Consider the following 25,316-nt stretch of genomic DNA (forward strand, 5'->3'; position numbering starts at 1 on the left):
GTTTTGTGTGATGACGTGAGATTTTGTCAATGTAAAAATAGTCATTTGGCTGCGTAAATTGTGAAACACTGACGTAGTTGATAAGCTAGCCCTAAGTGAGTTTAACAAAGAGTGAAATGCCCATCTCATGAATATGTATTAGCTCTCAATGTTTCCGACTGAACGCCACTCGTCTGTATATTCCGCTATGTTGTAGCATGTCGGTATTATCCGAGATCGTCGCTGCCAGAATGGTGAAACAATAACGCGAAACACTCTGTAAGGTGCACTTTTTTTTTTTTAATGAATGTGAAAATCTTACGTGTGCACGCCGTTGTGCTTTTGATAACGTGTCGATGGTCGTTTGGCGTTGCTAACGAGTAGCGATCTAATGCGTTGTCTTAGGCGCTGGTGACTTGGTTACTTTGCACTATTTGTCATCTTTGTCGTCTCTAAGGTGGGGGTTGATAGGGGAATTGAGTTGTGGTAGAAACGTCAATTTCTTCATCGGTTTGTTTGCATCTCCATGAACTAGCGTCAGCCAAGCTAAATGTTTGTGTTAGCATAGCGATGCTAGCAAAGTGAAGCGTCGACAGAAGGTAAGGAGACAAACACAGGCCCTTTAAATCATTGTGTTAGTTCTCAAAGTAGAGTTTATTACCTATTTACATCGGATAATCTTTCATGTTTTCTTTTTAGCCAACAACGTCTAACTCTGTCATTGCACAATTAATGCAGCTCTCTGGAGAACCACTTCAGTTGTGATGTGTTTTGTTTATCCTCACACACCCCTTGTAATTTACTACACTTCTATCTTACATTAAAATAACCGCATTGTGTGCAGATTTAGTGTTGGATCCACCGGGCTCTTGTTTAGTGTCATTTTCATAAAAATGGCTGTACTTAAAGGGGGGGAGACGATGTTTACAGGCAAAGGGTGCATGAAACGACAAAGGCCTGGATTTGAGCTAGGTTGCACAGAGGGATACGGATCATGTTTAAAGAAAAGCTAGATGGAAAGTTAATTTAAATGCAACCGTGCATGGGCTGGATACAAGCAAGCATTCTTAAAATGATACAGGTAAGTGGGCATTAAAAGTACAGGCCAGGCTGCAAAGAAAGTATTCAGACAAGGTTACAGACAGTGATGAAAGATAGCTGAAAAGATGCATGGAAGGGTACGTTAAAGGATTCGGCAGATGATGCAAGCCCAATTACATGGGATAGATTCACGCTCAAATGCATGGAGGGACACAGAGAAAAGATGCAGGGCAAATGTAATAGAATTGTGAGTCCTGCTAATTTGAAGACCAAATCTGTGCAACAGTTAATTTTAGAAGATGGAGGCTGTAGGATTACATTGTATTATGTTAAATAATGCCACACCTTTGAATAGTGCTGGTCTGCATAAGAGATAAATTGCTAGGTTAATGTGTGTGTGTGTGTGTGTTTTTTTTAAGGCTGAATTATCTGTATTAAATACGTCCTTCTTTTTGCAGTTCAAGAATGGCTGACAAAAAGGTCAACATTGTCACCCCAGTCAAAACTCTCACAAGGAAGGAGAAAGAAGTGCGAAAGAAAAAGGTAAGGCCATTATAAACTGTATCTGAAAAGGAAATGTTTTTAAAAATGCATTGCTAACTGATTGTGGTGATGTAGGAGCAGGAAAAGGCAGCTGTTGTTTTTGAAGAATTTTTAGCATCATTCGAGCCTAACCAAAAAAGTGGAGTGAAAACCTTTGTCCGCGGAGGTATTGTGAATCCAACAAAAGGTCAGGTGTTAAGACTCGCTACACTATTTCATTTACTTATAACTTATGATTTTTAACAGCTACTTTTTTCTTGCAGATGAGGAAGCAGCAGAGGCCAACAAAAGTCGGCTTTACAGACCTGCCTCAAAGTTTGTTCCCCTATCTGAAGATGGCGGACCTGAATCATCAGAGAGCAAAAAATCTGTGAGTGTGGACCCGTATCCAAAATAAACGGTTGCATTTCTTCAAAAATAAACACTTCAGCGGCATGCACAATGTCTCCGATTCACAGGCTTTTAAAAGAAAGGCAGAGGAAAAGAAGAAGAGTAATTTAGAGCTCTTCAAAGAGGAACTTAAGCTGTGAGTCTACCCAAAAGTTTCTAAACTTTGCACAGTTTTATTTTTACAATATCTTTGTATCTTTGTTGTGAAAACTGTAGAATTCAGGAAGAACGTGAGGAGAGACACAAAAGAAAGCAAAATGAACCAGCTAGTGGAGGCGGGTCCGGACTCCTGGAATCACCGTTGTTAGGACGGCCAGGTAAGAAACCTACTGACGTGATTACACAAACAAGTCCAAATATGGTGTTAGTCCTGTATTTAGTATGCTCTGCCCTGCTAAACCTCAGTGTGTTCCACAGTGTTTTATGATGACCCAACGATACCGACCACCACCAATCTATACATCAGCTGTATCAGTCCAAAGGTAGGCCTCACAGTAGAAGACCAGGGTGTGGGCTCATGTTAGCATAGCAGCTAACACAATGCACTCTGTTGTTCCTTAGATGAATGAGGAGATACTTTGCAAAGAGTTTGGTAAGTACGGTCCTCTGGCCAGCGTGAAGATAATGTGGCCCCGCACGGATGAGGAGCGCTGCAGGACTTCCAACAGAGCCTTTGTGGCTTTCATGACACGGAAAGATGCAGAGCGAGCTTTGGCAGCGCTAGATGGTACTCCTCAAGACATGCTCTTTTCCATTTTTATTCTCATGGCTCGGTTTCATACTATTTTTTGGGGGTGGCTTGGGGGTTTTAGGTAAAGTGATTATGGGCTTCGAAATGAAGCTGGGATGGGGCAGACCAGCTCGGATTCCACCTCAGCCCCTCTACACTCCAGTTGGGGTGAGGGCAGCGCCGCCACCTCAGTCTGGGCTTCCTTTCAACGCTCAGCCAAGGGATCGCTTCCGAAATGACTTCACCAAACCCCTGGCCTTGTCCAAAGTAGATCTTGACAAGGTAATGTCTTGCTTCATTTTGCTTTATGCACGTGCATGATGTCTGAGCAGTGAGACGAGTCGGACGCGTCATTGGGTACACCTGCACGTCTTTCAGTGGGGTGTCAGTTTAAAAAAAAAAAAAAAAAAGATATATCAATATATTTATTTACACCAATAATGCATCTTTGTTGTTCATCTGTCTTTAGCAGCCGTGAATAGTGCTGGGCAGAATAATTACATTATATTCCACTAGGTGGCAGTAGGTTCCTAATCAGAGTGTCCGGTTCATACTCAATGAGGGAAAGGAAACACTACCGTATGTGCAGGTGTACCTGATGTAATGGACATCTGTGATAGGCTGAGTCTGTGTTAGTTTGTCAAAAGGATAAAACGGAGGGGAAACGTATTCAGTAGTCTGGAAAATAAGCCCTCACTTTGAGATAAATGTCATTTAGTGTGGCCATTTAACATGGAGTCACGGAGGGTCTGACCTCTTACACTTAGCTCTCATTCCTCTTGCTTATAGTATGTATGCTATGGTTTCTCTGCTTCCTGCCGTATTTCATCTGTACGAATACTCACCTTTGTCATATTTTCACTATTTGGTTTGACTTCACAAACAGACTCTGTCCGAAGCCGTAGTCAAAGTGGTTATCCCGACCGAAAGGTACACACACTCTTCCTCCTACGACTGACCAGCTGTTAGAACACAAGTGATAGGACAGAGGCAGGTGCTCTAACATATATATTAAGAAAAAACTTTTACCCCAACAAAAACAACAACAGAATAATCATAACTATGCAAACAAAGATCCAGTAGGCCTCTTATTTAGTGCAGTTTTTCTTGATCGTTCCAAAAAGTCATGCTCTGATGAATTGCTAGGTGCTTCCTCGGCCACTATATGAGAAACTAAAGTATTTATATTTTCTCACCTCTTGGCTTTCTAAAATCACATGTCCTTCCTTACAAGGTGCTTTCGTATTAGGAGTAATTGAAGTTGGTGACATTACCAGTAAAACGGTAGCAGAACATAGCAAACCTGTGCTATAATAGTATAAATCATTTGCTTGGAATCGAAGCCATAAAATAAAGAATAAATTCTGTCTAGTCCAACTCATGAGATGTTCATCTCCCTATTTGTTTCCATATAATGTCACTTGAAATAGTGGAATGTGCATATAAAAAACATTCTGTTTTCTACAGTGAGCCTTATTCTTGGTATTTCACATCCAATTTGTGACCTTTTTTAACAAATCATCATACGGAAAAGGTATAAGCTCTGCATTGCTAGTCATCATAAAAAGTCAACCAGCCAAATCCGAAGGAATGTCTTTTGTTTCTGAGGAATCCTTTTTACCTCTTTGACTGAGTCGCAAATAAGTGATTCGAGTCTGTCCTGGATGCCGTGGAGGTCAGTGACTGTGCACTTTAGTGAAAACAGGGTGTCCTTTTCGACAGGCAAATATTTACGCTCCACAGTTTCAAACGGTAAATGCTTTGACAAGCACCGACGCTGTTAAGACTAGCGCAAAGAGCCAGCCCGCAGTTTGCACGGCTCACTAGCTCAGTGTAAAGAGGTATTAAGAGATCTTTCCTCCCCGCCAGAACCCAGAGAGAAAATTGAAGGTTTGCCGTCAATAAATCATTTTCTGTTTCCCTCCCCCATAGAAATTTATTGTTCCTCATCCATCGAATGATAGAGTTTGTGGTGCGTGAAGGTCCTTTGTTTGAAGCCATGATAATGAACAAAGAAAAAAACAACACAGACTACAGGTACAAAAAAATGCTGTGTGTGTGTGTGTGTGTGTGTGTGTGTGTGTGTGTGTGTGTGTGTGTGTGTGTGTGTGTGTGTGTGTGTGTGTGTGTGTGTGTGTGTGTGTGTGTGTGTGTGTGTGTGTGTGTGTGTGTGTGTGTGTGTGTGTGTGTCCTAACCATTAAGCCCGTAAGGTCCCTAACTTTGATTTTCTTTTGGCTCAGGTTCCTTTTTGACAACAAGAGTCAAAATCACGTTTACTATCGTTGGAAACTATTCTCCATCCTGCAGGTAATTTCTGTATATTTCCTTAAAATAGTGTTTTGCTAGAGAACTGGAAAAAAAAAAAAAAAGGTTTGTTGCCTGGAGTTCAAATCCCTCCTAGCAATTTTGTGTGGGGTTTGGATGTTTGGGACAGTTTTACAGTTTTCCATGAACATGAAACCTTAAATGCGAGTGCATTTTACCTTCAATTCCTCAGGGAGAGTCTCTGACCAAATGGAGGACCACAGATTTCCGTATGTTCCGAGGCGGCTCCCTTTGGAGGCCTCCCATCCTCAACAGCTACTTGGATAGAGATGAGGAAAAGGACGAAGGCGAGGAGGTCGCATCTCCCGAGGAAGAGGTGAAGAAGGGACAGCTCCGAGCCGAGTGAGTACACCAAACAGGCAAAATGCTAAAATGGGTTAATCACCCAGCTTGAAGTTTTAACAAGACAAAACATGCAGGCACAGACAGAAGTTGGAGGTGTTGCTTCAGGAGCTCACTCCCAGCAAAGGAGACATCGCCGGCGCCATGTTCTTCTGTCTTGAACGAGCCGACGCAGCGGAAGAAGTCGTGGGACACGTCACAGAATCGTTTTCTTCGCCTCAGACTTCCCTTCAGAAGAAGGCAAGTTCCCACCTATAAATGTTTTCATTTTGAACACACATAGCTGGTTTATAGAAACTGTCACTCATGCATGCATGCATACAACAAAGTTATGGGGGAAATCTGTACATGGTATTTTTAGCATGATTTCCCATCACCAACTTAACCTCACTACTTTTCTTGCACTTGTAGATTGCCAGCTTATATCTAGTATCAGATATTTTATACAACTCCAGTGCCAAAGTAGCAGGGGCATCATATTACCGCAAACAGTAAGAGATACTTTTTATTTATCCTTTCATGCACAGTGGTCTTGATGTTTTATGTATAGCTACGATTTTGACGATTGTTGTTGTTGTTGTTTTTTTTTAGTTTTGAATCAAAGCTATCGCAGATATTTGGAGTGCTTCACGAAGCATACAAAAACATACAAGCCAGGCTGCAAGCTGAACAGTTTAAGGTAACTGCATCTTTGATGAATGAGGATGTTTTTGGGGAGAAAAAAAAAAAGTTCAAAACAATTTGTGTCCCCCCCCCGCAGCAAAAGGTCACAAGTTGCTTTCGAGCTTGGGAAGACTGGGCCATATACCCGCAGCCTTATCTTATCCACCTTCAAAATATCTTCCTGGGCTTTGCCAAAGTTGGCCAAGAGTTGACAGAAGTGGCAGATGTGAGTGGAAAAGCTCCTCTTGCTTTGATCAGTCTTCTATGCGGTATTCAAATGACCGATGTTCCTCTTTTAGGAAGCTTCCTTCAAACTTGACGGTATGCCAATCGACAGCGCTCTCATAGACGGGCTGCCTTTAAGCAAAGGGCCAACGGATGACCTGGACGGCTGCCCTATCGGCTGGGACTCCCTGGACGGCGTTCCTGTCGATGACATAGACGGCGTTCCCTTGGGAAGTGCCATGGACGACATTGACGGAATGCCACGTGAGTAGAACGCGACTGTTCTGTATGCATGGCGCGTGTGTCCAAGAGTGACAGCGTCCTGACATAGTTCAACTTTGTCCTCAGTGGATGACAGCAAGGTGGCCCTTCCCAGAGGGCCATTGTCCAAGTGGGAGAAGCCGGCCGATGACGAGACTTTGTCACGAGGTAACACAGCTCACAAATGTCCTCTGCAGAAGCTGACTGTATGTAACCTTCTCCCTTTTCCTTCAGCCTTGCCCAAGTCCAAGTGGAGCATTGCGTCAAGCAAGGACATTGAAGTGAATGTAAGGTAAGGGCCTCTGTCGTTGTTTTGCCTTCGTCCACACATTTCATTTCAAGTATTCAGTGTCAACATGGTTCTTTGTTTTGCTGTGAAACAGTGTCAAGCCACTGGATGGAGGCAACTCTGAGAGTGACAGCAGCGATGACTCCAACAGTTCTCCCAAACATGACAGCGCACATTTCCCGAGCTCACTCAGAGGTTTTCAAATGTCTGAGTGCCAAAGAAAAAAGCTGAGAGAGCTGGAAGTAAGTGAATGTTCGAGATGTTCCCACTCCAACTTATTTTGCGAGAACCGCACGAGAGACAGTATGTCCTTTAAGCACTTGCAAGTGGAGAATTTGTTTGTTACTGTAGGTACAGCAATGTTCGAACAAAGTCTCCCGTTAGTCTCTTACAAGAGCATATTTATTGAGAACAAGTAGGGTGGGGGGTTAACATTGGACATAATTGGTGGTCACATCAGCAACTGGTTAATCGGTGCGGAGGGTCCCAGCTCATTGTTTTACATGGTCGTGGAAACAGAAACTAGTGGAGCATTTTAGATGACTAAGCAAGAGTGTTTCCACACCATTTGGAAAGTTTCAACAACTGAACGGTTAAACTTTTCAGAGTCAAGGAAAGGTAAAAGGTTTAAACAAAGTTAATAATTCTAGTTCTCATTCCAACATAATCATACGATCAAGATAATTTGTAAACCCTAACAGTGAACCTTCTGAAATTGTTCGTAGTCTGTCAAATTGAATGTACATATATACCTATATGTCTTTTCAAAATGGGAAAAAAAAAATAATTGTAACATTACCCTTGTAACCCAGTTAAAGGTCATGAAATTCCAAGATGAGCTAGAAAGTGGCAAGAGGCAGAGGAAGACCGGCATGAGCATCCAACAGCACGTGGAACATCACAGGAACAAACTGCTGCAAAAGGTATTTGGAACACAAAGGTGTGCTCTTAAAGGAAGAAAAGCAATTGCTCAGTAAGATAAATCATTCTTTAATGGCAAATTTTGTATTGGCAACACTGACATCTGAATACAATTAGAGGCGCACAAAAACAATGTCACTGGGTGGGTGGAACACGATTTTGAATCTGGTTTCACAATGAACGTATTACTGGTCCCAAAGAACCCGCTAGCTCATAAAAACGTGATTGTGTCAGTTTTTAAATTGAAATCCCCCCCCCCCTATCTCCTGTAGGAATTTGAAAAGGATGACGAGAAGCCTGAAAGCTCAACATCCAAATCAAAGGAGAAGCCGACAGAGGAGAAAAAGGACAAAAAGAAGAGCAAAAAAAGTGAAAATGGAGACAGACAACGGAGTCGAGATTCTGACAGGGGCAGCCGAAAATCAAATAGCATTTCTCCTGTAAAGTAAGTGCCACGTGACAAAGAATACACTAATTACGATGACTATTCTCAAAGTGTCCCCACCATCCCCTTCCAGGTGTCCCAGACAGTCCAAACGGTCCCGGTCTCCATCTCCAGAGTGGAGGGGGCGGCGATCCCGGTCACAGTCCCCACATCGTTCCCACAAGAAGACAAAAAAGAGTAAACATTGACTCTGGCTGCCAGGCCTGCAACGGTAAGCAGGTGTCCACCACTCACAGCGTTCTGTCGTCTTGGTCCCAAACAACACTTCCCTCGTTCCCGCAAGATCCTGCTCTCTTTTGTATCATATTTGGACACTAGTTATATTTTTCTTTTACGTTTGTTTATAAAATAATTTGAAAAGTGCGATGCTCAAACATTAAATCACTTTTAGTGATGATATGAATTTGCGTGTGTGATGCTTCCTCTCCCAGAGGCGCAGGGCAAAAGTGCTAGAAGAGCCAGGTATTAACTCTGCTTGAAATATTAACAAACATTTTTATTGAGGACACCAATAGAGTGTTAAGTTGCTTACAAAAGCAATAAGTGTGCAATGGTAGATTGTACGTCTACAGTCCTAATCTATTGAAATGTATCAAATGTAGAGCCATTAGTGTTTCGGAAAAAGTACACGTACGGTACAAAGTATGATACTTGACTCCACTCAATCATAAACGTACAGAGTTGCTGTATCTCAAATGTTGCTATGATCAGCAAAGGAAATGTCGAGAATCTGAAACATTTAAAAGAAAACAACAAACAAAAATGTAGGCACATTTACAGAAAAATATTATTTCAAGACTCGTTGAAATGTGGAGACAGTGTCTTGCAACGGTTAGGAAATAACCGCCGAGAAATGCGACAGCACAAGAAGCTAACCACGTATTCCATATTAATGAACGCGTCTGCTGAAACCACAGAAAGGTAACGTTGGCAATTTGAGCTTTTAGAAACGTCAAACTAATCACAGTTGCTTGGTGTTTAAGATGAAAAGTAACGCTGTGATGCAGCCGTTAAGCTCGAAGATAAAACAATTATATATCTGTGTGAGTTACAAATAAGTCTCATGGAGCTCAATATTTCTTCACATTAATGAAAACCTTGATGGCTCCAGTGAAGTCAGCAGAGAGTAGAACCTCTGTGTGATCCGTCTTGAGGGCACCTGCAACAAAATGTTCCTCAGCACAACGAACCACAATCGAGATTTTGTTCCCCTGCTATAACTGAAGCACAGCCAATACCTGAGGGAATCGTTTCCGATTCATTAGAGTCGACGCTCTTGCAATCGGCATCTGTTTTCTCTGCACCGGTCTCTTGTGGCACTATGAGGCCTGGGTGCGGTGCAAAAATGGCTGATGTGACGACAGCGTTGTGTGCTGCGGGGGGGGGGGGGGGGAAATAAAAACACGCGTTGGACACGAGGGGCCTGCATGACATTGGCACAACGAGCGGCAGTTACCTTTAATCCCTTCCCAGAAGTCATTGCGATCTCTTCGCACTGATGTGAATTTGCTGAGGTCGTGGTAAGTGCTCCAGATGTACACGTATTTGTCCTCTGAGCCACTGACGATGAAAGAGTAGTCGTGGCTGCGGAAACAGACATGTTAGAAATCCATTCGGCTTTAAGGCGGAGGCTAATTGAGCATAGTCCAGTCGCTCAATGCATACATTTAATAATTAGCATCTCTATTTTATTAAACAAGGTAACAAACGTGCTTTTAATGAACATTGTGGAGAGGTCTATTTGTGATTATGAGTGTTGCTCCTCACCTGAAACTGGCCTTGATCTGACTGCTGCTGTTGACGTAGCCCTTGTACTTCATGGATAGAGACAAGTCCCTCAAGTCGTAAAGGCGGATGCGGGAATCATTTGAGGTCACTAAAATCTATCCGAGAAGAGATTACAATGGTAAACATGTCTTTATGGAGCCAATATGCTAAAAAGTTGAAATTTCCCCAAAGTAGTGACGAGTCCCATTTGGATTATTTAATTACCTTATTCTCTCCAGGTAATGGTTCGATACCGGTGATTTTTCGCCCAACTTTGTTCCTGCCTCTGGTGGACCGTACATGTATTTGGGTATGATATTTCAGACGCTGTAGGATGCACACAAAAAAAAATTCACCTTTCCTAGGCAATCTGACATATTTCTTAAAAGCTAGTTGTCTGACATGGTTTCAGGAATGAACACAAATGACCTCCTTCATGTGGATGCTCAACCCCTTAAAATCCTTCATCTCGATTGACCTCACAGCAGCCTTTGACACAAACAACCATTTCATTCTCATTTCCCAACAGGAAACCTGTTTCCTCATCACCTCTGTGCCCTGGTTCAGACTTAACTCATTAACCAGGCGCAATTCATCCACGTGCTTTCCCACGGTGTCCCCCAGAGTTCTGTGCTTGGGCCTTTTCCTTGATAAACTGAAATACAAGTCTAGATTAAAGAAACAAAGTGAAAAGAAAGCAAAGGTACCTCTGTGTCATAGAAGATGCATCTTCCGTCATAGGTTCCGATGACAGCGTATTTCCCATTTTGACAGAAGTTTGCAGCAGTGATGAGGCGCGTTTGTCCATCCACCTCATTCCACAGTGCCACCTTCTTATCCGGAATGTTCCACAATCGTAGCTTCCCATCCAGAGAGCCACTTAAAAAGTATCTGTCGTCCTGGGAAGAAACAAAACTGCAGCGATTAATAATCTGGTATTTTTGTGTGAATTGGGAGACTTTTTGAGAGATGTTATCAAGTTACCCTGGGATGGAATGTGATTGCTGTGACAAAATCAATGTGTTGAAAGCAGCAGAGACACTCTCTCCTGGATATGTGCCACAGTCGGACTGTTTTGTCCATGGATGACGAAAGCAGGAAGAAGTTCTACGGTAACGTAGCAAATGCATCGTATGAGGCAAGACGGCATTTGAATGGAAGATGAATTGAAAGCTGTGGAGATGGTCACCTTTGACCAAGACAAATCCAAAAGATCTGCTGTATGGCCTTTGTACTTGCAGAAGGGGGCTTGGCGAAAAGGGGCGTTCCTGTCTTCTGTATCTGGGTCCTCTGGAGCACAACTTGCCTGAAACACAAGGACGATAAGATTTTTTTTTCCCCCCCCCCCCCCACTTACATCAGAATATTTGAGAATGTACTCACCCCGGGATCAGTGTCAGATTTGGAGGAACACAAGCTTTCCTGAGAGGGAGAAGGTGACACTCGACCTGGGGAAGCAACCATAAACCGACACGTTAACGACTCCTCATTGAAAGTCTTATCGCAGACGTCAGGGGACGTTTTGGGGGGGGGATACCTTCCGTGTTGTATTTCAATCTCATGTTGTTGAAATAATCAAAGGCCGTTTTTAGGACCCAGATGCGAACGACGTTATCTTGGCCGGCAGTAGCCAGCAGCCTGCCACAGTGTGAGAACTTCATTGTCCACACAGCCCCCTTCAAACAAGGAACAAAAATGCTGCTGTCGGACTTCGTTCCTATCAAATATTCGAGCAGGAAAGAGCAATTTGTCCTACCATGTGCTCGCCACTTAAATCCTGGACAACCTTGATTTGATCAAAGTCAAACGGACCCTTAAAGCTGTGTGCTGCCTTAAACTTGGCAGGCCTGGTGTAGGGCATCCCCTCGTCATCACTGGAGGATGGGTCGTCTTGATCTGTGTGGAAAACTAACGCAAGAAAAATGTTTAGAGTTTATGTCACAAAATGTATGAATATTTTTTTTTATTACCTTCAAATGTATGAATATTTTTTTATTACCTTCATCGCGAACACTTTTCACTTTGTTCACCGCTTTCTCTCCGTATTCCTCAGCAAGATGCTTGGCCTTTTTCACTGACTTGCCCAGGAATTTTTTAAACTGAGTTCTGGAAATAAAGATTCAGAAGAACGTGAGATAAAGATGAACGTGACAGAAAGAGCATTACAGTTGAGGGTGAAATAAGATGCAGCTCCTTACGTTCTCTGTTTCAGTTTCCCCCCATCTGTATCTGCCAGTGGAGCCTGGGACTTTTCATCATCATCTGACTGTGCTTCATCATTCCTGGGATGGAAAAAAAAAAAAAAAAAAAAAGGAGCAACTTCCCCTTACGATATGTTGCCTTGTTTTTCATTGGAGATAATAATTTTCCAAATCAAGCACAGTCATACATTTGACTATCCACTTACGTGATATACTCTTTGGTCCTCCTCATAATGTGCAAAGTTAGGGGATTAATCCCCGCAGGAAGTTTCTCCTCTGCTTGGATTAGCGGGATCTCTTCCCCAGTGTCTAGGTTCTTGATCATCACACTGGCCAGGATTTCCTGTTTTAACATTCGGTACGGTCCATTGAATGTTGGTGGAAAGAATGTGCAACAACATTGATGTGGCCTAAAGCCAAGAAAAATAAAGCCCCCCCCCAAGACAAAAACCAAACAGGCAAAGACCTACCTCGTCAGTGAGTTCTCGACCGGAGTTGGAGCGTGGACGCTGAGGGCCTGGAACTTGTCCCTCACCCTGACCCGAGGCTTCCTCATCCTCATTCTCCTAAAATCCACAAAACGGGCATCGGTTATTAAGTGTTGCACTGAAGACCAAATACACCATGTACAGTGTGATATTTAGCAAGCAAAGAAACACTGACCTGTGCGGTCACCACCTTGTCCCCACTGGTGGCACTGGCCAGATCCAAGGAGTGTTGCAACTCTCTGGTTAAACTTCTCACGGTGCTACTCGGAGACACCAGACCAGAGGGTTCCAGAGTCTCGCTGCTGACTTGACTCACTGCAGAGACTACAGTTTATATCCATATTTGAGGGAATGTTATTTGGTAATAATTATTAAAAGTGAGCTGGCCCATCTACTGGTTTAAGAAATCAAATGTGGGCCCTTGAGCACAAACATTTGCCCTCACCAACTCCATTTTTCACCAAACCATTTCTTGTTGTCATGACAAGAGTCTGCCCATCTATGATTAACCTGGAACACCGCTGCCTTGTTATTCATTGACTTACATTTGACAAAAGTCAGCAATAAGTAAACAAGCCTCGGACCATTGTGTCGCCTTAAAGGCTGCAGTGAAATACAAACATCAAGCGTTCAAAACACTGAGAAACTGAGACATACTAAGTAATGTCATCAGTCAAGTAGGTGGATAAGACACAAAGTCCTTCTGAATTTGATTTAGTCTATTGGTCAATTTGTGTAAATTCTTTGAAGATGTTCCTTTACTGTTACAACCAATACTTAAGTGTTGCTTAGACGGCCAATTTATTGTACAGTGTCTTTAAATGCATGTTTACCTTCAAGCCCACTGGGCCTGAGACACTCCTGAGACTTCTTGGAAGGGAGACGTTGCATCGCAGGTGGCGGGGGTCTTGGTGGAGGAGCTCCGCTAGGAGGGCGCGGCCGTGATGGCAGAGGCTTTTTGGTGCTGGCTACAATATCGGGTTCTACCGTGAACTGCCGTGGTGGTTTTGTAGGCCCCGATGTGTCCATGGAGTCCACTGAACTGTCTGTGAATGAAACCTGCTCTAAAATGTCAGCAGACCTGGGTTTCTGCTCCCCTTCAGCGACCACGAGCATCCCATCGGTATGACTCTGTCCTATTGTGCTGGTGATGTCTGGGGGCTGAACACCTTCCCGTGTTGCACCCGAAGGTCCTGGGAGGTCCAAGGAATCGGGGGCAGGCAGAGAATACGCTCCATTTGTGGCAGAGGATTCCGGTTGCTCCTCTTGTCTCTCGATAGGAATCGAGTCATCAGCAGCAATTGATGCCTCCGCAGGAACTTCTGAAACTTTACTCTCTTCTTTTGACTCGGCTTCCGCAGTCACATCAACATGAAGTTGCTTGAAAAGTTCTGCGACGGCGCCATTTTCCTTCTGACTCTCTTCAATGATGCTATCAATGATCTGCAAGATAGAGAAAAAAATCCATACCACCAATTTATTTCTAGATGAAGTGATGCTGAGTCACCAGTAACTGTCTGTGTGGAAAAAGTACTACTGTCAAAACTTTGACTTTTCTGTCATCAAATTTTTCAGGTTATTAAAATCCTCTCCTAAGCAGACAGTAATATGATCATACACATCCACCCCACTTAGCTCTAGTCTAATGTGTGTGAGTGTGTTATTGAACAATAAAATAGAAAACCACACATGTAAGGAATCATCTTGAGTAGTCCCAGAGGCAGCCGCTCCGCAGCTCTCATCTTCATCAGATCTATGCGAGAGCTGTTCATAATGAAAAGATTTTGTGAAATGAAACAAATATAATCATAGTTGTTTGTCACACAAGTCTAAATGGAAAATAACTACTGCATTGTAAATATTTATACCATGATGGGACATTATTGAGATACAATGAAAACTGTCAACTTTAAGAAACATACCTTAGGTGATGGAATAACAAACTTTGCAGGAGACCTACAAGACAAACATGGTGAAAGATAATTAATAATCAAAGTTATTACACTCCTCCAGAATATCAGATGATGCACGGGATTTTTCATTGAAACTGAAAGCATACAGTAATGCAAAAGACAACGTTCTTAAAAGCTTGATATTTGAAGATCGCCAGAACACAGAGCAAAAGTGATGTTTTATCTAGCATCACATAAAAACAAAAAGGTGTTTTCTTACACTTGGGGAGATGGGCTGAAATGTACGTCCTCTGCAGCATCGTAGAACTCGTCCGTGTCACTCGTGTCTGACGCCATGCTAACATGAAATGATCTCTCCATTGAGCTAGCCAGTTTAAACACCAGACAGCTGCTAACTAAAAGAACAACATGCGATCGAGTTAACCGAGATGCGGCTTCTGATTGTTTTGTTTCTTTCGCATAGTAACGCGAACACGAAAAGGGCTTGGTCTTGACTTGTTCGGCAAAACACTTTTCTGTCAACGTCAGAGCATTACGTTACACTGATCGCAACAAGAGCTACATCATAGCGTAATGCTGCAAGTCTACTATTATATTTAACCAAACAGCCACTTGTATACAAGAAGCCTGATATCATTTACTTATTTGCAATCAGAATATCTTCCAAGATGCAAAAATTGCGTCTTTGCATTACCTAGCTGGTGTCTCGGAGGCAGAGAGCCTTATAAACAAACCCATTTCTTAAAAAAAAAACACACAAAATAAGTCAACCAGTACTAAGGGAGGGGCCATGGGTCTTCTTTCTTGGCTAATAGACCGCCACCTACTGTAGCGGAGTGGTAGTGTTGCGATCCCACCTTGAGCTATTAAAATCTCTGTAAAGTGAAAATAAATCCAATATTGGAACACCACAGAGAAGAGTGCAGTCTAACAACCATCTCCAATGGAAATGAGTGTATTAAATGTGCCTCAAACTTGTGAAAAAACAAGACAGTCTCAAGAAACACATTATTTCTTGGGAATCGTCTTCTTTTTAATTCAAATTGAAGATAAAAAAAAATTACTTGCCTTGAAAATAAATAATATAAGTGGAAAAATGTATGACTCCAAATAACTCAAATAATCCAACCCTAATACTTTAAGTATCAGGAAGAAATCACTGAATATTACTTTCTTGTCACTTATTTATGTGGAAATTCAATTACTCCAAAGTGCAACTGTAGCTTAAGGGTAAGATTTATTTTTAGTTTATTTTTATTTTTTTTGCAAAAGGATGAGAACGTCTCATGAGAAACACTGAATTTAGTAACGGAAGTTTTGAGCCAATAAGAAAAGATCGCCATACTATTCTAGCAATGAGAAGTTTGGATGGTAGTGGTTTACCAGTAAACGAATATCCTATTGGCTAAAATAGAATGGGCGTCTCCCTTACTGTAAGTGGATTTGAGGGCTTGGAAGGAAAACAAGGACATCAGTCAGCGTTACCTCGTCGTTGAAGGTATGGAATTTAGCATTTCAAGTTTATGGAGTGTACTCAACACACATATTATAATCGAATTCAACATCGAACAAATTTAAACCAACAGACAACAGGTTGGCAAACAGTTTGTTAATTGGTTGAAGCAAATGAACCCGAACAAGTAGCAACTAACTGTGACCAACTAACTCACGTTAAGATCAATATTGTTGATCTGATCTAAAGTACCCAAGTAATATGTTTAGCTACTAGTAAACACAACTGGCAACAATACTGCCGATTGTTCTTAATATATATTGCGATCGCTAACAATAATCGTTGACGAGTTAGCTTAGCTATAGTGTTAGCATTAGCTTGTTCACCGGTGGCAACGTTAACCATAAATGACCGCAAATACATTTTTATTCGAGCCTGGTAGTGGCGCTCATATGACGATGTATTGTTGTAATCAAGTCATTGACATCGTACTGCTCAAACGGCAGTTTTCTTTCTTCATAAACAAGTTAGCTAACTCATATGTACACTTTTCCTTTTCACGCGTTACAGACACTTCCCTTGCGTTTACACCACGTTGAATTGCGCCACTGAAAGGTAAAAACTTTAGGTTATGTTGGGGTCACTTTGTTGCGTTTCGACTACATGAGTAATTTTGATTGATCTTGATTTTGGCGCTTTTGAGGCAAGACACCAGGCAGGTATTTATAGCTTCAATTAGCCTACATTTAGACTTAGAATTATATTTAAAAAAAAAAAAAAAATAGGGCATTTCAGCGTGAGATGATCTGAGGAGCTGCCAATTTGCATGGACTTATTATTAGTATCTACCAAAACAACAACACCACACATCTGCTTTATCAAGGAAATACGTCTACCTGTCAGAATTTATAATTCCAGGATAAGTGACTGTTCATAGTGTCAAATGAATACCCTAAATTAGTTTCAAACGATTCCAGGACAAGTGACTGTTCATAGTGTCGAAGGAATACCTTAAATTAGTTGCAATCAGGTAAATTAAGGCATTTGAATATGGGTACACACTTGCAGTATTAACATTTGCATCTATTCACTCTTGACAAATATTGTCTTCATGACTTTTTTTTTTTTTTTTAATATGTTGGTTGAAATGATTTTGTTTTGGTTAGGAAGGTGAGGCTTTGCAAGGGTATGGAGCACCCTATGCACAAAGGGGACGCAATGCCCATTGGACTGCATGACAGGTAATGTACGATCCTATTACACAACTAGCACCAAGTGATAGTTGTTGAACTTTGAGAGAATTTAAACACCCTCAGTCAAGGCGGATGCAATCGATTTATCACACCAGATTGATGACAGAGTCGTACATTTAGTGCAGCGGTTACCTGGCCTGGCCTGGCCTGGCCTGGCCTGGCCTGACCTGACCTGACCTAGCCGTGTGTCCTGGCTGTAAGTCTGTCACACCATCTGGAGAAAAGCTTTCATGTGGAATCAGAGGTGTTAATCAGGTAATACCTGATTAGCAGTTAAGATGCTGTACTAGAGGATCGTGCTTAAGAGGCACAACTGCAAGTATTGAACAACTAATGTGAATTGAATTTTAACTAAAGGCATTGTGATATGATAATGTAATATTTTAGCCCACACAGCTCTTGTATAGCATTATATTGTCAAGAAGTGGTTGATTGCTCTGTTTTCTGTCGGGATGCTAATAAGGAGTTTCATTTTTTGTTCCATTTTAATGGGAAAGTGGAGAGTTGGCACATGATGACCAAAATGTGTATGGACTGCTGATCTTCAATTGTTGTGCAACCTTTTCGTCACCAGAGTTGTAAAAGGCATCCACGGCTTGCATGTGAAAAGTTCAGAGCTTTGTAGTATTACAGCGGGCTATATTTAGCTGATGGTCAGCGTATGACTTCTGGAATAAGTGAGGGGATGACAGATGGGGCGGCAAAGTTTTTCTTGACCTGGCGACAGTGGAATAATTGTGGACCTCCAATGCGCTGCCTTCAGCTGTGCAGATGTCTCGTGTGTAGTAAGTGGACAAGCACGTGTGATGTGAGTTTCTCAAATGAGGAGCGTTAATGAAGAAGCGCAGGACATATTGTCATTAAATATTCATATCTTAGTTTAGCAGCATTCTGGTTATAATTCAGCTGCCCGGCTGACCATTGGTCGTCATGCCACGACAGATTTTTAACGTTTTACGGCACAGTCGAAAGTTCCACTGTATTATCACTGTGTTATTGTATACAATAAAATAGCTGAGTCTAAAGCAACCAAGCAATTGCTGAAAATAACGCCTCAAAAATACCCTAGCGGTAATCACAACTGTGCTAACAAGGTGGCACTGTTGCTTAGCTACACTTGATGAGCCTTCGCAAGGCTGTGCTCAAGCTCCTTCCCCCTCCTACCACGAGACAGTCGCTTATGCAGCGAGGCGAACAGGCGCGCTGGATGCAATCTATTGGCTTCTTGGCGCTGCCGCTAATGTCACAACCCTTGCCTGCCTGTAGCCGGCACTGCCTCCACCCGTGTATTTCTGTCGCCGCGGCCCGCTCTCCCCCTCCCCCTTAAACAGTGTAGGCAGGAGTGGCATGGAAGACTGCATTGAGACGCTTCGCATGGAAATGTTCTTTGCTGTTGGTATTGCTCCAACACCATTCTGGTGACAACAACATGCCGTTGAAATGGAAAAGCGGTTCTCCCGTCAGCTGGAAATTCCCAGTGCCGGTTCTTAAGACGTCCCGGTCCTCACCGCTTTCACCTGCTTACATGTGAGTAATAGCATTCATACATCACTGATGTGGATTTTGGGGGGGTGGGGGACCTTTTTGTTTGTTTGCCACTTTAAAATCATGAAGATACCTTTTGGAACGTGTGACGCTCTCATTTCTGGTTCCACTTTTGTGTTCCGATTGGGGGTTGTTCCGTTTAAAGAGATTAGCCTTGTCCGGCATCGTTTGCTGTTTCTCTGGCATGCTGCTTTTGGCAAGACTCAATTCGCCGCTTGTCTGGGGCGCCACAAGCACTACGTTCAAGACTTTTGCCGTCTCCCTGTGGCTCTGTTTATTTGGAAACGGGGACTCTCTGGCTTGGGAGGAGTCTGCCTTTGTCAGGATGTCTGGCTTGCCCTGGTTTAGAAGCTATTGTCATCTGCTACTGTTCTAGAGGGGGGGAGGGTCGACCAGAAGGTCTTCACACAACCTTTAGCCATCCTCGCATTTTGCCTTCTTTTCATCAGCTCTCCACCGATGGTCTTGTTCATCATGGTTTTGGGTGGAAAAGAGTGCAAATGTGGGTGTGGGTTGAAATAATTTGAGGGCAAGCCTCTTGGGAGTATTGGCTTGTTTTTCCGCTCAAGTGGATTTATGCAATCGTCAATTATTGCGCAGATTTACTTTGGCGATCCTTAGGAGCTTAATTTGGTGATCTTCGCGAAATTCAGCACTGCTGTATAATTTTTCATGAGAATCAGCAGTGGAGCATCTTGAGGCTTGACAGATATGCACACATTTCCTGTCACTCGATTTGTTGATTATTGTTGGCACTTGATTCATGCTTCAAAAATATCACAATTCCTCTCCCCTAGTTTTAATACAGTTGACTTGTCTTCTTCAGATGTTTGTGACAAACATGGTGGAAGACCACAATAACCCCCGTCCGTCATTGGAACGCTTTGCACAAGTAGTTGTGACCATCGAGGTCTCCACCCAGGTCCTTTTCCATCCCCACCCAGATTTCTTAACCCAGTCTGTAGATCAAACATCCTGCCCTGCCGCACATCGTCATCATCAATCTTCCTCTACAATACATTTAACAGCAAATCAGTGTCTCTAGTGGCTTTTTTTGTTGTTGTTGCAGTTTTTTCCTCAGCAGTGCACATTGAAGACTTTAGAGAGATTTCAGTAGTTGTCTGGTCAGACCGGGTTTTTAGTGGACGGCATGCTGCATGAGAGCACAATGAGGACTCGTCAAGAGCACGGAAGTAGCTGAGGATGGCGTTTGCGTGTCTTGTGCGCGTACGCTGGCAAGGGAAGCGCATCAAGCCCTGAGGCTCCGCCTTCCTCTCTCTCACCACACCGCTTGCTATTTTCAAACATGTCTATTGTAAGCTGTGTTTTTGGGTAGCTTGATATCGGGCCCCCAATTATAGGTTACTCTGTGGTCAGGCAAACGTGGCTTTTGCTGCGTTCTTTATTCCGGAGCCCTCGAGGCTTCAGTGGTATTTATAGCTGCATGCTGCTGGGGTAAAGGTTATATCCACAACTAAGGTTTTGAATATATATATATGGACTTGTTTTGTGCTGATAACTAGCTAAGGCAGGCAAATGAAATTATCGTACGATACAGAACGGTTTTACACTTGACAGATTTCCCGCAAGATATGTTTCAAGTGTCTGTCAGGCAGCCGTCCGTCCGTCCGTCTCTTGCGCTCATGCGATGAATTTGGCACTCATTCAAGCAAACGGTTCAGGCAGTATGAGAGCTGCTTCGATACCAACCTGGGTTCTTTGATCTCTTAATCAAACAGCAAGATCCGCGTTCCAAAAATAATCATGTTGTCGATTTGACAGCTGACATCACACTCAAGAGCTGAAGAATTTTTTTTTTCTAATCAATTTTTCTTTGAATCTCACTTCTACTGGAAAACCATAGAGCACATTTTCACGGCTACAGATACAGGCAGATTAATTACGAGTTGCAATTTTTTGGGGGGGCAGATTAGGCCTAACTGAATTGAAGTAGTAAAAATTAGCCATCTAATTACAAAGCTCGCTTGTTTGATGGTGGATAAAACATACTTCTTTATAAAAATATTTTCCCTTATCTACAAACAAGGTTTTTTTTAGCAAAAATATGGCTCTTTTTTGATCAGTACAACAATTGGAAAATAAATAAATGACTGTGACATCACCAGGCTACTGTTCTGTACCGCTAAAATTTGTAGTAGCACATTGTCCCCCCAAAAAAAACAACATTGCCATTTTTGCTGTGGTTGTGGTACAGTGACATGTCTTCATATCCATTCCTAAAAATGTGAAGTATCTCTAAGCAAGTACTATTTCAGTTGCCTTGTGTCTTTTTTTAGTTGTACGCATCTTGTTCTGGGCTGTCTCCCTTCCGCAGCATCCGTCAGGTTGATTTAGCATTTTGTTGCATGTTGACGGATTGTTTACGCCACCCACACGTGAGCCCTTTTCCCCACTTAACTCTTTGTAGGTCATTTTAGTTTCTTAGTGGGATGAATTGTCTCGATTCAAGATGATTGTTATGATGATGTACATGTTGATATAAATCTGCCTCCTGTGTGCATGTAGTGTCCATTACGAAATGCAGTCTGCCTGAAGGTCATCAGTAATATCTTTTTTAATGTACTGTATAGAAAGAGACAAGTGTTATGAAGTAGTTGTTTGAAGTATGAAGTGTTATGAAGTAATTTTAAAAAGCGCTCTAGTCGTCAATGAAATGTACAACTGTTGGTTTGAAAAATGACTGGAGATGTGATTGAGTTTGAAAAGTGACTTTAGATGTGATTGAGTCTTAGTCAAAAGAGTTGGAAGGCCATTGTTTTGCCTTGTGTCATTGTTGCATTTCCAAGATTGCTCTTAAGACTATTTTGCGTGTTTGCGTTTCTGCCCTTGAACAAACGTGAGGCATTTATCAAAAGCATTTTCAATGACATTCTTCCAGGAATGGCTTCCAATCGAAAATCAAATGATTTCATGACGTTTCTATTGGTTCGCAGCTAGCTAAGACCGCAAAGCTATTCTTATTAATCTTTCAAGAGCCACTGTCATCTCGCGCAAAAGCCAAGTTGACTTTAGCTTCTTAAACTGTCACTGGTGGAAGGATGTTTTTAAGCTTTCCACTGACATGAAGGGGATTTGATAGACTGCTGCGTTCATTCCCTCCTTACTCATTTCTTCATTCCCCTTGACACCTTTTAGTGGTTTCTTTGACTTCCAACTTTTTTCTAATCCTATGTAAGAGTTGCTTGGGACGTACAAATTCCCATTTGCTAGTTCCCATATACTAGTCAAAAATGTTCACAAGACTAAAGAGCCCACCTACTGATAAACACCAGTTGAGTAAATAAATGTCCCGCTTGCCACTATTTGAGCCAATATGGCAAAGCTTAATTGCATCAATGAGTAGAGCTCAACTTTACTTTGGTGAGATTCCGTCTCTCATGTTGGATGCTGTAGCTGTTGTCTCCTTTGTTTCGTTCCGGCAGCCACCAACACTCCTTTGTGGTGTGGACAAACCACTCTCTCCTCGCTGCCTGTCCGCCTTACCACCTGACAGGGTAAATGTAAATCCTGTCTCCTTCCTGTGATTGTGCTCACTGTGCGTTTGAAACAGTGGTGGTGTCAAATCCTGCTAGTTGTATCACCATCCTGTGTGACCCTTCACCTTCATTTCAAGAAACAAAACAATTCAACTGAGTCGTGGTAGAAGTGATGTGTTTGCTGTGGGTTTTTTTTTTTTTTTTGCTTTTGCTTTCGACAAAGTCCCATTAGTTTTCCTGTTCCATAGTTTTTTAAAAATGTAAAACAAGTGGCAACCAGTTCAGTTGTTTATCCATCATGTGCCCATCATAAAAGGACTTTTTGATATTACCAATTTTGCACATACAGCGGAGCCATTAAGGTTGAACACAAATGTATTAAAAACTTTAGGAAGCAATGACAATTAAAATCTTTATTTACCAGTAATACAAAGATTAAGCCACCTTTGTGGTGTATTTCCACAATTTGTGACCTTTATTGTCTTCAGCCTTTGAGGTTCTGCTGTCTTAGCATTATAATTCCTATTGGACTGTGTTTGATAGCGATCCTTGACTTTCTTAATCATGCGTGTTGTTTAAAATGTTTCTTTTCATCACTTTTAGGAGCTCTGTAACATTGCCTTTGGAATTAATGCCATATCTGTCACTTGTTTGTTGTTAAAGTCAGCGGCTTAAAATCGGAAATCGCAATTTGTGTTGTTCCATTTTATGTATTCTATCAGCCAAAGTCAGCAAATGGAACACGAGGGTGAGCTACTACATCGTTTGTGAATAGCATATTATGAAACATTTAATAATCTTCAGAAGCTTTCTACGTTTTACTCAATGGTAAAAACACCTAAATGTCCCCATTGGCTTCGGGGCCGAGAGCCCATTGTGAGGCAGATTTACTACTATGCTGTGCCAAACACTATTTTATCAAAATCAGGCCAAGCAACATTTAACGTGTGGGGGGTACCCTTGACAATTCTATCATCTTATCCTATCTAGTGCAAGGTAGCTGTAATATTTTTAAGCCTTTTATTCACCAAATAAATCTGCACGTAAGGGAGATAGAAGGTCCACAAGTGGAAGGGATTCATTCCCTCTGGTGATAAACTGACTTCTTCATTGCCTGTCTGTTTATAGGTGATTGATATCATCACACACTAGCGGTATTTTATTTTATTTTTTAAAGAATTTATCAAGTTCGAATCAAATCACAACCAAGTGTAAATGACTGTTGCCTTCAAATGTTTCTGCTTCTGTGTACTGTAATGTAATTCTAAAAAAAACACCATTTATTATGAATGTTATATTGTTGATTGAATCCTACGAACAAATAGAAGTGAATGTCTCCAGAAACATGCTTTCTTAATTCTAAAATGTACTTGATTGTGGTCCGGTGGTTTAATCATTTTCTTTGTGCATAGCACAGCTCTGCAGTTTGCACTCATTAGTTTCTTGCCTGAGTCTAGACACAAAAATGTCACTACGCATTAAAAGAGAGCGCAATCAAGAAGCCTCCGGAGATCAGCTCCAAAGCCAAGAAAGGAAAATGTCACATAAGTCGTATGAAGATGTTCACTATATTTTTGTTGGATCATTTTTTGTTTTCAAAGCTGCTTTTCTGTAATGCAGCACTCTTTTGCGCTTGATGACACGTTCCTGGCCCAGAGGGGGCGCACAGTTTATTACCGGCTGCAATGCAGATGCCCTGAATGGTGCACATGTCGAAATGGCATTTGGTAATATAGACAAGAGGCTACTTGGTCATTCAAGATTTACCCGCTTCTTCATTTAGAGGTCACAAATACATAATGTATGCTCAGCACATTTTCCAATTTGAAATGGTTCATCCCCTATGAATGTTTTAATTTTTCTTTTTATTTGGCTCATTCCGTTTTATTGCTGTGATCTTTTATGTCCAAGACTAAAGGTCAGCCAAAAGGTTATCGGCATATCAAAAAGGAATCTCATCCTGTGTACAATGAACTTTCTTCAATCAAAACGTTTTTGATCCGTACTGGGCACCACATGAAACATTGCTGAAGGTCATCTTCATCCTCCTCTTTCCAGGATGTTCAAATGATATCTGTCATGTCTGGCCAGTTTTGAGCATTAAGATGAGATGCCCTTTATTGATTTCCAAAGAGGAAATTCAGAAACTGCTGACAAAACCGGCGAGCACAAGTCTTTGCTATTTCAGTTTCTATTAGTAATCATAAACAAGAATGGATTGTTTTTTTATTGTTCTCTTTTTTTTTTGTTAACGGTCTGTTCATTTATCTCCCTTGAATAAATTGGTCGTGAGTCGGGATGAATCGATTTTGCAGTTTACTGTGTCCGCTCATTCCCGCAGTAGAAGGAAAAGGGGAAATTATCCCTGAGCGAGCAGACGGCGCTGGGTTTCAAGGCCCAAGCAGAAATGGCTGACATCTGAATGAAAATGCTTCAATTGACAAAAAAAAGAATTTGAAAGCTTCAATACAGTATAGGCAGCTTGATTTTAGGAATAAGTCTCGTGAATATTAAAAAAAATCTAATTATTTTCATTGCAGTTCCACTGTGATTGTGTTTATACATTTTGTCGTGTCTTGCATGCATGAAAAGCCATTTTGCTGTCTACAGTGTCTTAATGTTCAGAAACACTGTACATAGGGTGTTTTTGAATTTTTTTAATTCAAATTAAAATTGTTGCTGGTGCTAATATTGCGATCATTTTACTCCCTCAGCATCAACTTCCATGCAGTGTGGTGAAATTTAGGCTTTGGTATTCCAAGCTGTTCAGCGTTGAGTTGAACTGGCCTCTACTCTGTGGAAATCCAGGTGACACAAGTCAAAGCGAATTGTCTTTCTCTTCACAGATCCCTCGTGGAGGACGACGACACTCACATGAAAGTGGCTCTGGGCTACGGTGATATGGGCGTCTGTGCTCACCTTCAGGCATCAAAGACTGGAAACACACGTTTTTTCACAAGCAACACACACAGCTCAGTGGTTCTTCAGGTGAGCTCAATTCAATCCCAGCTATAACCTTGAAATGTAAACACCATTTTTTTCCC

General features: G+C 41.9%; 3 protein-coding genes across 10 annotated transcripts in view; 2 read left to right on the forward strand and 1 right to left on the reverse strand.

Moving 5' to 3' along the window:
- LOC147043550 (U2 snRNP-associated SURP motif-containing protein) lies at positions 1–12,318 on the forward strand. The gene is made up of 25 exons (XM_085936254.1): positions 1–258; positions 1,479–1,563; positions 1,639–1,750; positions 1,827–1,933; positions 2,022–2,089; positions 2,170–2,270; positions 2,371–2,435; positions 2,515–2,680; positions 2,766–2,965; positions 3,570–3,613; positions 4,616–4,720; positions 4,925–4,991; positions 5,182–5,351; positions 5,429–5,591; positions 5,763–5,842; positions 5,943–6,030; positions 6,112–6,240; positions 6,314–6,503; positions 6,588–6,668; positions 6,735–6,792; positions 6,884–7,031; positions 7,602–7,712; positions 7,983–8,155; positions 8,229–8,366; positions 12,135–12,318. Exons 2-24 carry the CDS (start codon positions 1,486–1,488, stop codon positions 8,341–8,343), a joined length of 2,619 nt encoding a protein of 872 aa, XP_085792380.1. The 5' UTR covers positions 1–258; positions 1,479–1,485; the 3' UTR covers positions 8,344–8,366; positions 12,135–12,318.
- Positions 8,637–16,000, reverse strand: wdr44 (WD repeat domain 44). Of its 5 annotated transcripts, none has more exons than XM_085936252.1 (21): positions 15,957–15,975; positions 14,784–14,919; positions 14,534–14,567; positions 14,301–14,375; positions 13,445–14,054; positions 12,787–12,935; positions 12,594–12,689; positions 12,330–12,466; positions 12,121–12,204; positions 11,922–12,028; positions 11,679–11,830; positions 11,460–11,598; positions 11,306–11,370; positions 11,112–11,228; positions 10,907–11,029; positions 10,630–10,821; positions 10,148–10,249; positions 9,923–10,038; positions 9,612–9,739; positions 9,394–9,528; positions 8,637–9,314 (listed from the first exon to the last, which is right to left on the reverse strand). In XM_085936252.1, exons 2-21 carry the CDS (start codon positions 14,882–14,884, stop codon positions 9,226–9,228), a joined length of 2,751 nt encoding a protein of 916 aa, XP_085792378.1. In that variant the 5' UTR covers positions 14,885–14,919; positions 15,957–15,975; the 3' UTR covers positions 8,637–9,225. The 5 variants fall into 5 exon arrangements, 2 of the variants coding, with proteins under 2 accessions (XP_085792378.1, XP_085792379.1); XM_085936253.1 differs by lacking the exon at positions 15,957–15,975 and adding an exon at positions 15,219–15,326; XR_015068735.1 differs by lacking the exons at positions 8,637–9,314; positions 9,394–9,528; positions 9,612–9,739 and adding an exon at positions 10,352–10,411 and having other exon boundaries at positions 9,996–10,038; positions 10,497–10,821; positions 15,957–16,000.
- The window catches only part of klhl13 (kelch-like family member 13), a 16,783-nt gene continuing 7,349 nt past the window's right edge, over positions 15,883–25,316 (forward strand). Inside the window, exons 1-3 of one of the 4 annotated variants that reach the window (XM_085936255.1) lie at positions 15,883–16,022; positions 17,144–17,218; positions 25,119–25,260. In XM_085936255.1, the coding sequence (XP_085792381.1) occupies positions 17,166–17,218; positions 25,119–25,260 (195 nt within the window). In that variant the 5' untranslated portion in view covers positions 15,883–16,022; positions 17,144–17,165. Of the gene's footprint in view, positions 16,118–16,202; positions 17,008–17,143; positions 17,219–25,118; positions 25,261–25,316 lie in introns of those variants that run through there. The other 3 variants (XM_085936256.1, XM_085936257.1, XM_085936258.1) reach the window with 3 other exon arrangements.

Source organism: Syngnathus leptorhynchus, chromosome 17, assembly GCF_054491065.1.
Source record: "Syngnathus leptorhynchus isolate UIUO chromosome 17, UIUO_Slep, whole genome shotgun sequence".
Classification (NCBI taxonomy): domain Eukaryota; kingdom Metazoa; phylum Chordata; class Actinopteri; order Syngnathiformes; family Syngnathidae; genus Syngnathus; species Syngnathus leptorhynchus.